Below are 15,272 nucleotides of genomic sequence, written 5' to 3' on the forward strand. Positions count from 1 at the left end.
TTTCATCGTTTTACGTTTTCATCGAAAGTCAAGAAAGGAAAATACAAGTGTGGCATTGTTCAGTACCATCTGTGCTTGGTTCTGTAATAGTCTCGATTGGGTACAGTAACTATTTGTACAGAATCAATGTCTGGGCAAACGGCTAACTTCTTATAACTACAGCCTACGTAAGTACGTATTAATATACGGTGGGCAAATATTAAAAAAAAAATTAAATATACGCAATTTAATAATAATACGAGAGAGAAAGAGAGTAAAACTAAATGAAAGAGCATGTGAGGTCTCATCATGATCCAACTTAGTGCATGCGCTTCGATTTTCTACAGGCAGATACACCCACGTAGCCCCCTATGTCTGTTTTTCGGTTCCTAGTTAAAACGTTTTTTTGTAATTAAAATGCAATCTGTCGAATACACCCAAACATATTCTTTTCAAGTTCTATTCTTTTCATAAAAACCACTTCACTCAATTAACTACACTACGATATTACGAGGTTTCTTCTCGCGCCACCACTCGAAACATATTTCTTTTGCATCACGATTAGGTAGTTCTACGACGCATGTATACATCATGCGTATATATGAATTACGGTACAAGCAAGTTTTTTCTGGAATTTGGTTTTGATTTTATCAGGGATAGTATCTCAAATCGATAATTCAAAGAAATCTTAAATAATATATAAAGAGTTACGGTTAATCTACTAAATCCATTAATATTAAGTTAGAATCCATAATAAATCAAATTTAATATAGTATCACTATCAGAGTTCAAATACTAAATACTCTAAATTTCTAGTTAATATAATCCTTTAGACCATTATAAAGATTATGATTAACCCTTCCGACCGAGTATAAAAATCGTGATTAATCATTCTGATCGACTTAGTTGTTTATCTGGTCAACACATGTATGTTAGTTATCTATTATATATCAACTTAGTTGTTTATCTGAAATGGACTCATATAATTTTCTAGTGGAGGGATATGAAAAAATGATTAATCTAACACTAAGCATTAATAAATACCACATTATGTAAAGTACTAGCCCTATGTAAACTAATGAATGGCATTTTATATTTGACTGTCCGGTATCTCCTTGGCTCGAATCCTCTGAAAGGAGAGAGTTCTAGGACCCATAAACATTATACATATGCAGTGCTCTTTCCTCAAAGGCTTTGGATGCTTTCATAATAAGGGAAGAATAAAAGTATAAATAGAGTTGGTAGTTTGGGTTGCTGAGAAAAAAGAATGTCAAACCTTTTAATTTGACAAATATCTATCTTTACAAAATATAATTGGCTTTATTAATAGTATATATTTTTATCTATTTGTGGTGCCAACTTTTGTTTTAGCAAGAGCATGGAGCAAAAGAGTACCCCACTGGGGCAAATCCACTTACTATGTGTCCCATGTCACACACTACATACATTGCTTGAATTCAAAATTTTGAATGTTTTTTCTTTTGAAAAAAAAATTATTTTCATTAGTTGGTCTCATTTTCCACCATTGATATACCTCCTTTTGGAGCTCCATATAACAGACATTGAGACAAATCATATAAAAATGCATACATACATACAAATGGGCATGTAGCTCTACGTTGTATTCCGTTTCATTTTTGCATGTCTTTTTTTACAGAAGATCATTTTCTTTTTATTTGTCAATGGTATTTTGACGTTCGAGGTTATAGATGCCACCAAGAAAACCCTAATTTCATGGGCCAAGGTTCGAAAAAACTTTGAAAATGATATAGATACTAATATGATATTTTTGAATAATTGATATAAGTACAATGAATCTAGCCTAGTGTATAATTGGGATTTAGACTGATCAGTGTTATTAATTAATTATGATCAGTTGAATTGAAACTTATCTCACAACCTCAACCCAACATTTGTGCCTATGGAATGGCCGCGTTCATCTAAATATATAAAGTCATCACTTAACAGATAACATCGAGTGGGAGAATGAAGTTGATTAGGTGATCGTACCATCGTTAATACTTAATTAATCTCATTATATTCTTAATAAGTACGATGCAAAGTATATAATGGTTGGTCAGAGTTGGATCGAAATCAGAGATCAATTTGCGCTGACACTACTTTTGCATTATATCACTACAAGATTTACATGGATTTGTACGTAACTTCAAAAATTGGTTTACATAATACTAAAATAAATCTCTATAATAATAAATGACGTTTTTAGTTACTGTAAATTAGCACGTATCAACTTATTCCGTTAGAATTATTGTTATATAGTTTATAAAATTATATACAACAACAATGCATCAATAATAGCTTATCAAAACTTTATATATAAGTAACTTGTAATGTAGCTTATAAACTAGAGAATTAACAACAATAAAGCATCATAATAATATATAGCTAATAAGGCTTTATTATGAACTCCATATATACAATACAAAGTAAACGGAAAAAAACATGAGTTTGCTCCATAAATGGAAATCGACGCAGCAATGATATTGAAATCACATAGTGGAAAGGAAAAGCACAAGTGTCTTTTACACCACTCTATGGATGAAATGAAAGTTAATGAAAAAAGTCAAATGAAAAGCCCTGTGTTTGACACAGTCACAATTGTGTTCTTCTTGCTTTGCTTCAATCTCACATCTTTCTCTCTCTCCTCCTGTTCCTATTGTTTCGGAGAGAGAGAGGTGGAGAGAGGGACCCATGCATGGGCATGATAGAGGTGTAAAGTCAGGCATGGATAGAAAGGAAGTCTCCAAGTTTGATAGGCTGCTCATGCATATATTGTATCCATAATATAATATCCATCATATTCGCCATATATACATACAACTATAAGTTGATCCAAAAAAATACTACACTATAAGTGGGATTAAAGGTTGTGGATATAACTCGCCATGAGGTTAACAATTGAGCTTACAAAAGACGTAGCACAAATATAATTTCTCCATTACGTCATATGACATCATCGAATTTGATTTGAAGAACCACGAAGAAGATTAGAAGAGGATCGTTTCCATCAAATAATGGATCCGTTAGTCAGAAGCTTTTAATATTCTATCAATCAAATAATGGAACCCTCATAGACTCATAATAATCACATAGCCATGCATTTATATCTACGAATCTAGTCTAACCGCTGATTAATGGTGTGATCTCACATCTCAGTAAATGATATATTGATATACCAAGAAAAATTGCGAGTTGGTTTCAGTTTCTACTAGTCTTAACTATGCTCTCTCTAATCTAACAAAAAGAGATTGCGAGTTGGCATCATCACATATATATCAAAACCAGAATGTTCTTAGCGCCACTAAAATGTGTTTTTATCAATATAACATAGAATCGAGATGCAGATTGTGCGAAATGGTATGCTGCTTGATGAATTTGGACAGGAATTGAGAGAAATGTATCTAAAGGAATAATATAGTAGACCTTCCATCGTACGTATAGATCCCACACCTCAAAACCAAAGAATATGACGAAAAATGCGTTATACTGTGCTCTCTTTACCTATATGAAACTTTCTTTGCAATCATTCCTATAATCTTGAGTTATATATCTTCATCCACACCAAACTTATGTACCATACTTTTCTACACACACATTGACACCACTTAATCGCATGGGTATGGGACCTAACTTAGAATGCATAGAGCATTAGAGCTTTTGATGCAGTCGACATTTGGAAACAATTCAAAAATATCTTGTATATTCTTGTTATTTATTTTCTGTTAATTAACATAATTTGCTTTCTTTTCTCTGATAAGAAAAAAACATTTTATTTTCATTTGTCTAATACTTTTCTTTTAAAAAGAATTATAGTACATATTTTTATGTCATGTATCTTAAGGTTTTCAATTTTACGGTTCACTAGTTTATATGAATTGTTTATGTCAACGCCAAATCTCTCAGTGAAGTATTACATATTTATGTCATATTTTGGATTTTTTTCTAAAGAACATCAATCATATCATAAGTTTGACATGATTAGTCAGCAAATTGATATATCTATTTATAACTTTAAGAGAACATTTCGTAATTGTCAATAATTTCCTTAACATAGAGACTCGAGAAGGAAACACATGTGTATACATTACACTAGATTACTTTAGTTTTGTTTAAAAGTCTTTTAAAATTGCAACTGTCTAACTTCAAAGAGAGTAGTAACTAAAAGCGCAATAAGCCAACAACCCAACCTTCAGTCAGAAGCTGTCTGAAAAACAAAGCAATGCTTTTAAGAAACCTGATTAAATCAGAATTTATAAATAAATACTACATAGAAAAGGAGCAAGACAACAAAACATGAGTTGAAAAATATAAACTGTCTGGAAATGAAATGATTATGCTTAGTGCACAGTGAAGTGACAAATTAAGGTAAAAATTCTACCTAACGGATATGGTAGAACAAAAGATTCAAATTAAGGGCAACCTCATAGCCGTGGATTTTTATTAAAAAAATTCTCTGAAATTAATATTAGTATTTAATGAACTTTTTTTTATTAAACTTTGTTTTTTACCGAGTACATCAATGAATGAGAAAATGACTGGTACACATCAAAGAGACAAAGAGTAGTAAAATGTTCTAAACACATCTCTTTAAAAAAAATTTATCTTCTTCTCTTTTCTAATTTTTCTGACGATTAATTATTTTTATTACTTAAATACTCAATAAAAAACGCTGTTAGCCTTGCTCTAAGAATGAATATTAAAGTCTTACTTGAACTAGTTTTATTATTTCCATCAACTAAATCAAATAATTGTTCTCAAAACTAGTAAATTTTATTTTAGAAAAAGTAAATTTTATTTTAAAAATCATTTAATCTTTGGTTTTTGATTTTTGATTTTAAAATACCATATTTGTATTGTGTTTAACTTTAGATTTTCTTAACTAATTTTGAAAGTTTAGTTTTTTAGTTTTTGAATCTTGAATAATAAAAATAGTTTAAACGGTACAGATCAAACAAATCAAACAAATTATTTCAGTTTTAAATAGTAAAAATAACTTAAATAAAACATGTTATACATTTAAATTATAAATTACAATTAAAAAACTAAACACGCACATAATATATATATATATATATATATATATATATATATATATATATATATGATAATAAATATTGCACTAAACCATATTATTATGATTTTAAAATCAAAATATGAAGAAAAACAATAGCAATTAACGAAATATATATCTCTTCTATTAGTATACATATTTAAAATACAATATTATAAATATTTACATAATACATATTATAATTAAAACACACATTAAATAAATATAATAGTTTAAGTAAATGTAAAAATTATATGATGAAAATAAAAAGGGAACTAAAAAGACAATAATAATTTTGTATTGTTAAGTTGTAAGTAAAATTTAATATAAATATTATAGTTGTAAAATCAGATAAATATATTTTAAATAATTATTTATAACATAATCATTTATTGACCAAGAAAAAAAAAACAGAAGAACAACATGAAAAAATGGAAAAATATTGAATACATGTAAATCTCTCACCAAATACATTTTAAAACAGAAAAAAAAAACCTTAATAGTGAGTTTAATACGGGAGGAATGTGCATATGGACTGCACTTCTCCCACTACACGATTCGAATCCTTAGGAACCATAAACTATTGCATATACCAAAAACTAAACCTGCAACGCTCATGTTTCCTTTTCTTTTGTGCCTGCAACGGATTAGTGCATAGTGACCATTCAAACTCTAAATTTAATCCTCAATCAAAGTAAAAAATCATAGTAAACAAAGCTAATAACATTGGTTAAGTTTTCCAAACATCATTCATTGCCAAAGAATATTTGTTTTGGCACAGACAATACATTCAATCACACTATTCATTTCCTGCTCAGTTTTATTTCTAAACACTAAAACAAAACCACCACCCTATCTGCTCCAAGCAATAATAAACCTATACACAGTCTACAGAGAGTGTCCAAAACATAAAAACAATATTCCCTGATACAAACATCCACCCAAAATACAAAACTAAACTTGTTGTTGTGCAGGAGCCTTTACTCAAGATCTACTGACATTAGGACCCATGGCTGCTTTCTCAGACCTGATGCTAGAACTTGCTTCTGAAGTGTTCTCATCAGAGGTTGCCTCCTCCTCCTCTTCCTTACGGTCTCCATTCTTCTTCTTAGCATTGAGAAACCGGCCTCCACATCCCCTTGGACGGTTTATCGCATGCAAATGCCGAGACTCATGCATATATGGCTGAAACACAAGTAGATAAGGACACATATCAGGGAAGTAACCAACCAACCAAACATATCAAAGGTTTTACTTCACCTTTTTTGACTTGATGGCTCTGTTCCGAGCCTCAAGTTTTGCCCTGGATTGCCTACGCCTGAGTATACCGTGGTATTGCTTTGCGTTAACAAACACAGGCTCCTCGACTGCATCACACTGTAATGGAACCACTTGTTGATGCATTCCCATTAACTGCATTTGAACCTGCAAAAAATAAAAACTTACAAAAGTGTAAAACAAAAGCTTCAGAAGGCAAGACATCGATGCTGAGGGGTACTAATACATACCCCAGGAAATGGATGTGGAAGATACGCTTGATGTGCAAAGACGCTTCTGTAGTAAGGATCTGGATACGGGTAGAGCCCATGCGCCTTCAAAACAAACACCTTAGCATCTCAAAATTCTCAGCTAGAAAAGGTTGAAAAGTTTAGCATGCTTGAGATTCAGTACTATTCATTGCATCTGAGGGCTGTAGTGTAAAGCAGTCAATGTTTACAACAGGACGAAAGAAATCAAAACATTCCTGTCTGTATTATTACCTCAATTTTTATTTATTTTTGACATTGCAAGTATCAAAATATTGCTTCTGTTGTTAACTGTGTTATATGACAAAGGCAGGAGAATCACTTGAAACTAAACCAAACAGCACATAACAGGAAGCAAAATGACACAAAAGACTAACCAAACATCACATAACAGAAGCAGTATCACACAAAAGACTAAACACAAACATCACATAGCAGAAGCAATATCACTTAGTCCGGCACAAGTACTTATAGGGATGAGGGAAATTACCATCGGCTCTGAGTAGACGGAGCTTGTATCTATAGATTCAGAACACGGTCCTGAAGGAACCGGTGGTGGAGTTTGGGAATCTGGACGTTCTTGCTTCTTATGACTTTCATTGTTATCTGGCAAATCAACATACCCCACCAAGAATCAGATCACGAAAAGAAACAAAACCAGAGCATAAGAGAACTAGGAAGAAATAAACAAAACCTGAGAGCTCATGCACTGAAGAAGTCATGTCTCATGAGACAAACTGTAACAACAACAATAACAACAAAGCACAACAAAGTCAGTACACGAATGAATCTCTTGGAAGCTAAAAGCTTGAGAATTTAATCGCAACCCATCAAGCTAAAACCAAAAAGGGTACCAATCTTAACCTCTATTTTCACAGCAAAAGCTTATCCAAGAAGCAGTACAAGAACACCAAAGCTAGAATTTTTAAAAAATCGTGGTTGGAAAACAACAAAAGAATTACCTGGATTTTATAATAAATGTTGAAGCTGATGCAATCTCTGGATCTTACCCTCACAAAATCGATAAAGGTCTCTCCTTTTTCTTTTGGCTCTTAAAGAAAGAGACGAAAATGACAAACAGATGGCCTGCCGTTTCACAGATTAACCTTTACACTTCAGAGCGTTCTTCTACACTACTTATAGACACCATGTCGTTTTGACACTCTCACTGGATAGGTCAACTCTGGAAACTACGAAACATATGGAGTGAGAGAGACGATACGTAACGCTGTGTAATAAAATAAACCCAAGGCAATTGCCATTAGGACAAGTGGCGAACGGAAGAGACAGCCACTAGTAGGTAATGACGGGCAGATCTTGAATAGTTGCCCGAATATCTTCTCATTTTGTTCATCTCCACTAGTTTCACTCGGCCCCATCTCTGCCCGTTGCCCTAGTCCCTAGCAATACACCTTTCGCTTTGTGTGAGTCATCCAATCATGGAAGCTTCCGGTACGGTTCGGTTTTTCATTTGTTCTAATTTGAGGTACATTAAAACCAGGTGTGGTGTTCAGTATATCGCTTTGATGTAGCGGAAACTTTATAAAATAGAATTAGAGATCTGTTGATTCTTAGAATATCTAAAAAACTAGAATAATCACAAAGATCTTATTTAGTCTAAGAATACCTAAGATCAATGTCTTCTTAAATTCGTTGAGATCATCTATGATCTACCGAAAACAAGGAACAAAAGAGAAATCTCTTAACTTTTATTAATAATCAATCATCAACTCAATACAAACTTAAGCCTAGACGGCTATATATAATAAAACCGTAAAACGCTAAAACAATAAAGATAATTATCTAAAATTAATATAACTAATAAAATAAGCAATAAGATATTTGAAAATATTTCAAATACTTATCTGCATCATTCTCTCCGGGTTAGAGAAGATTCGTCCTCGAATAACCGTAAATAAACAACTATATATAGTAGCATCATGGCTAACAGGTAGTAACATCTTAGATATTTGGTGTTTCTCCTGATAAATTTGCAATTCTAATCATAATTGTAAATTTAGTTAAAGGCTGGAATGATATTGTAACGCTCATGATATTATTTCTCATCTTTTATTTCTTAAATCATATGTACATTCTTGATATCTTGTTGCAGAATATTTTGTTATGGTCCTTGTCATAAACTGAAAACTATCACCGAGTCTTTTTCATCTTAGAATACTATTGGATTACACATTTCCTGATTCAAAAACATCTTCTAACCAAATGCAAATATATTGAACCGTAATCTTAGAATACAATTGTTTCCATATATTATAAATTCTTAAGTCTATTGGAATAACTGATAAATATTGCTACAAAATTGCATATAGAGACCCTATCCAACAAACTCAAAAGGATTGAGGACTAATGGAAGGTCTGATTACAGAAGGCATTTTCAAAAGCCTATCTCTTTCCATCTCGTTCATGAAAGAATGCTTAGGCGTTATGGACATCTTGTCCATGACATGATCAACATCATCTTCCTCCTCTTCATCACTCTCCTCATCCCCATTCACAATGATCTCAACATCTTCCTCATCATCTTCGTCATAGGTCGGTCTCACCATCGACCAGTAGATGAAATTCCGGGAGATAAAGCTTCAATATCATCCAAGACCACCATTTAAGACACATGATTCATTGGGAGAACGAGCAAAAGAATCAGAGAAAGTGTTCAAAACCTGTTAGAGCTTTTCAGCAAGCAAGGGTCAAAGGGGAAGAATGCATCAAGCTTCTTAGACCCACGGGAGAGCTCAGACTCAAGTAGCTTATCGAAAATGAAGGAGTCTGAGACGACAAACAGACCACCTGCTTTAGCTTGTTTAAGGAACTCTGCAACTACCCATGGAAGGCATTCCTATTCTCAAAAACAAAATCGGTTGCAAAGCTTATTATCATGCGTTTGATACTTAACAGTTGAGTTTAGGTGAAAAAAACAGATGGGACCAGAGTATATATAAAACTCACCTTTAACGGGTTTAGTCTGTGCATTAAAATTGACTCCAATGGTATAAGCTCAGACCGAAAGCGAGGAACAGCTACGATAGATCTCATCCGGAAGCAGAGCACATACATGATCGCCTGTGTTTACAGAACATGATCTAAGCAAATGATCAATGTGTAATTTTGTGACTGGTAGAACTTGGGATTGAAAGCAGTATATACCTGGCATCCGGAGTAGAAAATCTGATGCGCATCAGAGTTAATATCATCATTGCAAGTTCTACAGTGATCCGCACACTCATCTACCAACCTAAAAATTTTAGACAATAGACACAATTAAATCAATGTTGCAAACAGACTTAAGTTTTCAATTAGATCATACATTTATGTTTTGAGGTATTAGGAGTCGTTTCAAACCTTTTTAATATGCTAGCCACATAGGAAACATGCAAAAACTTCCCACGAGCCAAGTAGCTAGCTAGATAAGCCATTGCACTCATCCTGTTATTTAAAAAAAAGGAAGAAACAAAACCACAGACCAAGTTTGTCAGAATGAGATAATTTAGACCATAGAATGAGAAGGTGAAACTTGCCTTGTAACTGGCTTGTTGCTGAAGAGGAAAATGTCCATCAGCTTACTCGCAAATTTCACACCACAGTTTTCAGGATCCAGTGAACATGCATAGAACATCAGAAACTGCAGACGAATTGCAAAAAGTGAGTCTAAAACATGAGTCATCTGCATGTGAGGACCGTGATATAGCTGTGTAGCCTACCTGCGAAACTTTTGTTTTGTGTATATCCATAATGTAGTGCTCAAATGCCTCGAAGAGCTTTTCAAACACCTAGCCAAAAAGCATTTAAAACAGATCAGCAATGATAAATTCATGAGCACGTAAAGGCAAGGAAGTTATTATTTGGTGACATACCTGATCCAAACGACCAGCAAGTTTACAGGATTCAAGATGATCAAAAGATAAGACCATCAATTTATCCAAAGACTCAAAAATTACATTTCCATCCGATGTTAGAGATCCCACTTGAAACTGCAATAGATATTATATCAGATTCAGAGGCTAGCTTTATAGTCAAAACAAACACTGAGCCTACCTCGTCTCCTTCATTCATCGTATTGTCTTCAACTGCATCTTCAAGTTCCATATCAAACAGGCCTCTGCTTGAGTCATCTTGTGGAATACCATCCCAATCAATCTCCAACTAAATGAACACACCAGCACATCATTAATTTAAATGGCTTTATGTGTAATAAAACATATTATGTAACTTACATCCATATCTCGCAGCCTCTCCATCACCATCATAAAAATCTTGCTGCCATCATCTTGTCCCATTAGACTATTCTCCAGCTTTAATAAGTTCTCCACAAATATCTCTACCACCTGCATGACGGTAGCATTGTTTGTTTCCGCTGAGTTTTTCTTCAGCAAAAGCTAGCCACTAAATCAAATAAAAATAAAAACTCACTTGGCCCTTTTTGTTTATTTTGGGTAGCATGTCTAATATTCTCGAGGGAGCACGAGGAAACAAAATACAGATTTTCAGAAGGGCTTCATGAACACGAGAAAGAACTTCCATCTTCTGTTTCACTACACGGTGCTGCGAAAGTCTTCTAATCACCCAATCCGGTGGCAAAAAGTGGCGTACGAGCATATTCAGACAAGGGTCCAGATACTTTCCTGTAGTGACAGCCTGTGATGACAAAACAAAAACTTGGCTACCTCCTCATACATGTTAAATAAAAAAGTCCAGCGTGAGGGTGGTAAGTGTTGAGTTGTGTACCAGTGATATGAGTAGACCCACCAAAGCATCCATGACATGAGGTTTGAGATCCCACAATGACATTCTAAAAAACCTGTAACATAATAATACAATTATCTTAAACTAAATTTAATTAGAAAGCAACTGTAAGCTTATAAACTTACCAAAGAAAGAAGCTTTTCATGGTGAATGATATCTAAGTAAGCCACAGAGCTTGACAATGCTTTCAATGCTGTCTGCCAAACCAAAAAAAAAAAAACACTTAAGCAAAAAAGGGAAGACGAAGAAAATACTCTCGTTGAAAGAAAAAGGAACAACACCACAAGCTGTGCTTCAAGATCAGAGTTTTTGGTAGCTTGCATAGTTTTAACAAGCTCATCGTAACGGTAACATTCCCCCTAAAAGCATAAAACACAAAATAGCATCAACATATGTAAAAACACATAAGCACAAGAAAGAAGCATACATACACTCACGTTTTGGACAGAAGCAAGGGTGTTTCTCACGGTAATAACCATATCCGTGTCAGACAAATCACCGTTGCCCATATAGTTAGACTCACATAGGCTTGAGGGATCAGTTAGAGTCTCCGCTGCTCCCATACTCTGTGCTGCTACTTGGCCAAGATTATCTTTTTACAGTACCTACTCAATATTAAGACACTCTTATCAAAAAGACAAACTTCTCTTTAAATTTCTAAACTATGGAACGAGAAACATTCAGACACAGTCTACAGAAAGGTTTCACCGTGAAAATTTTCAAATTGCTAAAACAACCCTAGATAAGGATCCGTCAGACTACATAAAGGTTTCACCTTTACTAAACCTAAAATATCCATTTGATTATAGCTTTTCCGACAACAAACCACCGTAGAGACACGAAACTCAAAAGCTAAGGGAACTTCACCTGCTAGGCTGAGAGTGGGAAGAGACGGAGGGGAGGCCGGGAGGAGAAATATTTGTGTCTGTCGGCAAGAGCTTTATAACTTCTCAATCTTATTCTATTTGTTCATGTAGTCCTTTTAGTTTATAATTTTGTACATTTTGGGATTTATTTCCTATAAGTTTACTTAAAACTCCTTTTATATTCATTGCTTCAAAATTTGTCAACATAATAATATTTTCTATTAAAATCGGTTTTTAGACGGCGATTAATTGGTTATTTAAGCGATTAATTGGATTTTGTATAAATCCGTTTAATTATACCGATTAGTCGAAATCGCAGCGTTCACAACCGTCAAACGCTTAAGCAAACGTATATTCGGCTAGGCAGCCGCGTTTTTAAATAGAGGTAAAACAGAGCTTAAAATCAAACCTTAACAATATATATAAACCGAAACAAGAAAGATCAGGACCAAAACGGCAAAACCTCATCTTCTGTTTTACAGATTCACCCACAAATTAGTTTTCATTACAATTTACACCCAAAACAATAAAGATCAATCAAAGCCAGCGAAATACGAAAACAAACTTAACGATCTAAAGATCTCAAGCCTCGAGCTCTTCCTCTTCCTCTTCATACTCCTCCTCATCCGCTGTAGCATCCTGATACTGTTGATACTCAGCCACAAGGTCATTCATGTTGCTCTCCGCTTCAGTAAACTCCATCTCATCCATCCCTTCTCCTGTATACCAATGCAAGAAAGCCTTCCTCCTAAACATCGCCGTGAACTGCTCGCTCACCCTCCTAAACATCTCCTGGATCGAAGTCGAGTTACCAACAAAAGTCGACGCCATCGAGAGACCCTTGGGAGGAATGTCGCAGACGCTGGACTTGACGTTGTTGGGGATCCATTCAACGAAGTATGAAGAGTTCTTGTTCTGGACGTTGATCATCTGCTCGTCCACTTCTTTAGTGCTCATTTTGCCGCGGAACATCGCTGACGCGGTTAAGTAGCGTCCGTGTCTTGGGTCAGCTGCGCACATCATGTTCTTGGCGTCCCACATTTGTTGGGTCAGCTCGGGTACTGATAAGGCGCGGTATTGCTGGGAGCCGCGGGATGTGAGAGGTGCGAAACCGACCATGAAGAAGTGGAGACGAGGGAAGGGGATTAGGTTGACCGCTAGCTTGCGGAGGTCGGAGTTGAGCTGACCGGGGAAACGAAGACAGCATGTTACACCGCTCATGGTTGCAGAGATCAGGTGGTTTAAATCTCCAACTGAGAATGTCCAAAACAGAACACAAGTGTAATGTCACATGTAATAATTAAAGCTTGATGGTTAGAAAACCAAAGTATATGTTTTTGATTAATGTTTGTTTAATGATAAGACATGAGACCATTTGAGACTACTTATTATCTTACAAGAGACAAGAACAGGAGAGCAACCCAACTAATACCACTAATGAATGTGTAACGTCATATTATATAGTCAGTAACGTCATATTCCATCTTTAACATTAATTAACATTTTTAGTTTCAAAAAAAAAACATTAATTAACATTTTAATATATTAGACGCATGCTAGAGGTCATTTGATGGAAGATATGACTTACAAGTTGGAGTGGCAAGTTTCAGGGTGCGGAAACAGATGTCGTAGAGAGCTTCATTGTCCAAAACCATGCATTCATCGGCGTTCTCGACAAGCTGGTGGACAGAGAGAGTAGCGTTGTATGGCTCAACGACTGTGTCAGAGACTTTAGGAGATGGGAAGACAGAAAACGTGAGCATCATACGATCTGGATACTCTTCTCTGATCTTGGAGATGAGAAGCGTTCCCATGCCAGAACCAGTTCCTCCACCCAACGAGTGGCAAACTTGAAACCCTGTTCAAGAAAATCACGTCTACCTTTACAAATCATGTAACTATGAAAATACAAAGTTTTTTTAAATATTTACCAAAACAATAGGAAAAAAGAAACAAAATGTTTTCAAATTCATAATCTATCTCGGCACTGAACAGAGCGTAATAATAAAACATCCACCTTGGTAATTTAAAAAAAATAATATACATAAATATTATGATCACCAAATATATTACTATTTTATTATAATTTAAGTGTTATTGTCATCTAAATCTAATGCTTTTATTTACAAAAAATTAAAATATCTTCAAAGATCATAATTTTTAAAATCTTTGAAGAGAGAGCATTGCTTAGCTGATTCTGAGATTAGACGACTATAACACTTAAATTTAAATAAAAATATTATATTTTGGTGATCATAATATGTATAATTTACAAGAGTATGTTCATCAAAACCACTGCTCTAGACAAGCTTGATCGAGGAAGAAAGGGACAATCAGTTTACGTCTTACCTTGTAAGCAGTCACAATTCTCAGCTTCCTTTCTAACAACGTCGAGAACTGAATCAATCAGTTCAGCTCCCTCGGTGTAATGACCCTTGGCCCAGTTATTACCTGCACCGGATTGTCCGAAGACGAAGTTATCCGGTCGGAAAATCTGTCCGAAAGGACCGGATCTGATGGAGTCCATGGTTCCCGGCTCAAGATCCATCAGCACAGCGCGTGGTACGTACCTTCCCCCGCTTGCCTCGTTGTAATAGACGTTGATCCGCTCCAGCTGAAGATCGGAGTCGCCGTCGTACTTTCCCGACGGATCGATCCCGTGCTCGTTGCAGATCACCTCCCAGAACTTGGCTCCGATTTGGTTGCCGCATTGTCCGCCTTGTATGTGAAGGATCTCTCTCATTTTTCCCGGGAAAATTTGAAAATGGAATCTGCTTTGTGATAAATAATTTTTTCTGAATTGTTTCAAGACGGATGAGAAAATAATTTATGCAGAAAATTTGGAAGGGTACCGATTAAGTTCTGGATGGTTCCTGCTTATATAAGAAGAGGAGGACAAAGAAATAGGGGCACTTTTGGAAAATCCAATATTTGTCCATTATTGATTTTGTTTTTGTTTTAAAAACAAAAAATATGGTTGTTGTTCTGTCTTGGAATGAGCTGTAATAGTGACTGTTCATTATAGAAAGGATAAGATGGTTATTAGATTGCAATCAGTTGTTGTGATCT

At 34.8% G+C, this 15,272-nt stretch overlaps 3 protein-coding genes across 4 annotated transcripts; all 3 read right to left on the bottom strand.

Annotated features, from left to right (window-relative positions):
- Positions 1 to 5,755: 5,755 nt before the first annotated feature.
- LOC125600621 (nuclear transcription factor Y subunit A-4-like) lies at positions 5,756 to 7,843 on the bottom strand. 2 transcript variants are annotated; one of them, XM_048773250.1, is made up of 6 exons: positions 7,441 to 7,554; positions 7,271 to 7,313; positions 7,067 to 7,182; positions 6,559 to 6,642; positions 6,311 to 6,475; positions 5,756 to 6,235 (listed from the first exon to the last, which is right to left on the bottom strand). In XM_048773250.1, exons 2-6 carry the CDS (start codon positions 7,296 to 7,298, stop codon positions 6,035 to 6,037), a joined length of 594 nt encoding a protein of 197 aa, XP_048629207.1. In that variant the 5' UTR covers positions 7,299 to 7,313; positions 7,441 to 7,554; the 3' UTR covers positions 5,756 to 6,034. The 2 variants fall into 2 exon arrangements, with proteins under 2 accessions (XP_048629207.1, XP_048629206.1); XM_048773249.1 differs by having other exon boundaries at positions 5,759 to 6,235; positions 7,539 to 7,843.
- A 946-nt stretch (positions 7,844 to 8,789) lies between these two features.
- Positions 8,790 to 12,450, bottom strand: LOC111213843 (RNA polymerase I-specific transcription initiation factor rrn3-like). Its single transcript, XM_048773248.1, has 16 exons — positions 12,205 to 12,450; positions 11,775 to 11,942; positions 11,619 to 11,696; positions 11,463 to 11,534; positions 11,320 to 11,415; positions 11,005 to 11,229; positions 10,809 to 10,919; positions 10,630 to 10,737; positions 10,449 to 10,565; positions 10,296 to 10,364; positions 10,113 to 10,216; positions 9,937 to 10,020; positions 9,742 to 9,829; positions 9,544 to 9,657; positions 9,258 to 9,433; positions 8,790 to 9,174 (listed from the first exon to the last, which is right to left on the bottom strand). The coding sequence occupies exons 2-16, from the start codon at positions 11,898 to 11,900 to the stop codon at positions 8,925 to 8,927; spliced, it is 1,818 nt and encodes a 605-aa protein (XP_048629205.1). The 5' UTR covers positions 11,901 to 11,942; positions 12,205 to 12,450; the 3' UTR covers positions 8,790 to 8,924.
- Positions 12,451 to 12,600: 150 nt separating this feature from the next.
- LOC111213844 (tubulin beta chain) lies at positions 12,601 to 15,063 on the bottom strand. The gene is made up of 3 exons (XM_022715678.2): positions 14,553 to 15,063; positions 13,792 to 14,061; positions 12,601 to 13,456 (listed from the first exon to the last, which is right to left on the bottom strand). The coding sequence occupies exons 1-3, from the start codon at positions 14,944 to 14,946 to the stop codon at positions 12,786 to 12,788; spliced, it is 1,335 nt and encodes a 444-aa protein (XP_022571399.1). The 5' UTR covers positions 14,947 to 15,063; the 3' UTR covers positions 12,601 to 12,785.
- Between the last annotated feature and the right edge of the window lie 209 nt (positions 15,064 to 15,272).

The sequence above is a fragment of the Brassica napus genome, unplaced genomic scaffold (genome assembly GCF_020379485.1).
Source record: "Brassica napus cultivar Da-Ae unplaced genomic scaffold, Da-Ae ScsIHWf_232;HRSCAF=398, whole genome shotgun sequence".
NCBI classification, from domain to species: Eukaryota; Viridiplantae; Streptophyta; class Magnoliopsida; order Brassicales; family Brassicaceae; genus Brassica; species Brassica napus.

What these genes read in the sequence shown, in the direction of transcription:
- LOC125600621 (XM_048773250.1), bottom strand. Translation starts at nt 7,298, where the DNA reads ATGACTTCTTCAGTGCATGAGCTCTCAG. An exon ending in TTCCACATCCATTTCCTGGG is followed by an intron (nt 6,476 to 6,558) that starts GTATGTATTAGT and finishes TATTTTTTGCAG; the next exon opens with GTTCAAATGCAGTTAATGGG. An exon ending in GAGCCATCAAGTCAAAAAAG is followed by an intron (nt 6,236 to 6,310) that starts GTGAAGTAAAAC and finishes CTTGTGTTTCAG; the next exon opens with CCATATATGCATGAGTCTCG.
- LOC111213843 (XM_048773248.1), bottom strand. Translation starts at nt 11,900, where the DNA reads ATGGGAGCAGCGGAGACTCTAACTGATCCCTCAAGCCTATGTGAGTCT. An exon ending in TTGCTGGTCGTTTGGATCAG is followed by an intron (nt 10,365 to 10,448) that starts GTATGTCACCAA and finishes CTTTTTGGCTAG; the next exon opens with GTGTTTGAAAAGCTCTTCGA. An exon ending in GTGGCTAGCATATTAAAAAG is followed by an intron (nt 9,830 to 9,936) that starts GTTTGAAACGAC and finishes TAAAATTTTTAG; the next exon opens with GTTGGTAGATGAGTGTGCGG.
- LOC111213844 (XM_022715678.2), bottom strand. Translation starts at nt 14,946, where the DNA reads ATGAGAGAGATCCTTCACATACAAGGCGGACAATGCGGCAACCAAATC. An exon ending in GAATTGTGACTGCTTACAAG is followed by an intron (nt 14,062 to 14,552) that starts GTAAGACGTAAA and finishes TTTCTTGAACAG; the next exon opens with GGTTTCAAGTTTGCCACTCG. An exon ending in GAAACTTGCCACTCCAACTT is followed by an intron (nt 13,457 to 13,791) that starts GTAAGTCATATC and finishes GGACATTCTCAG; the next exon opens with TTGGAGATTTAAACCACCTG.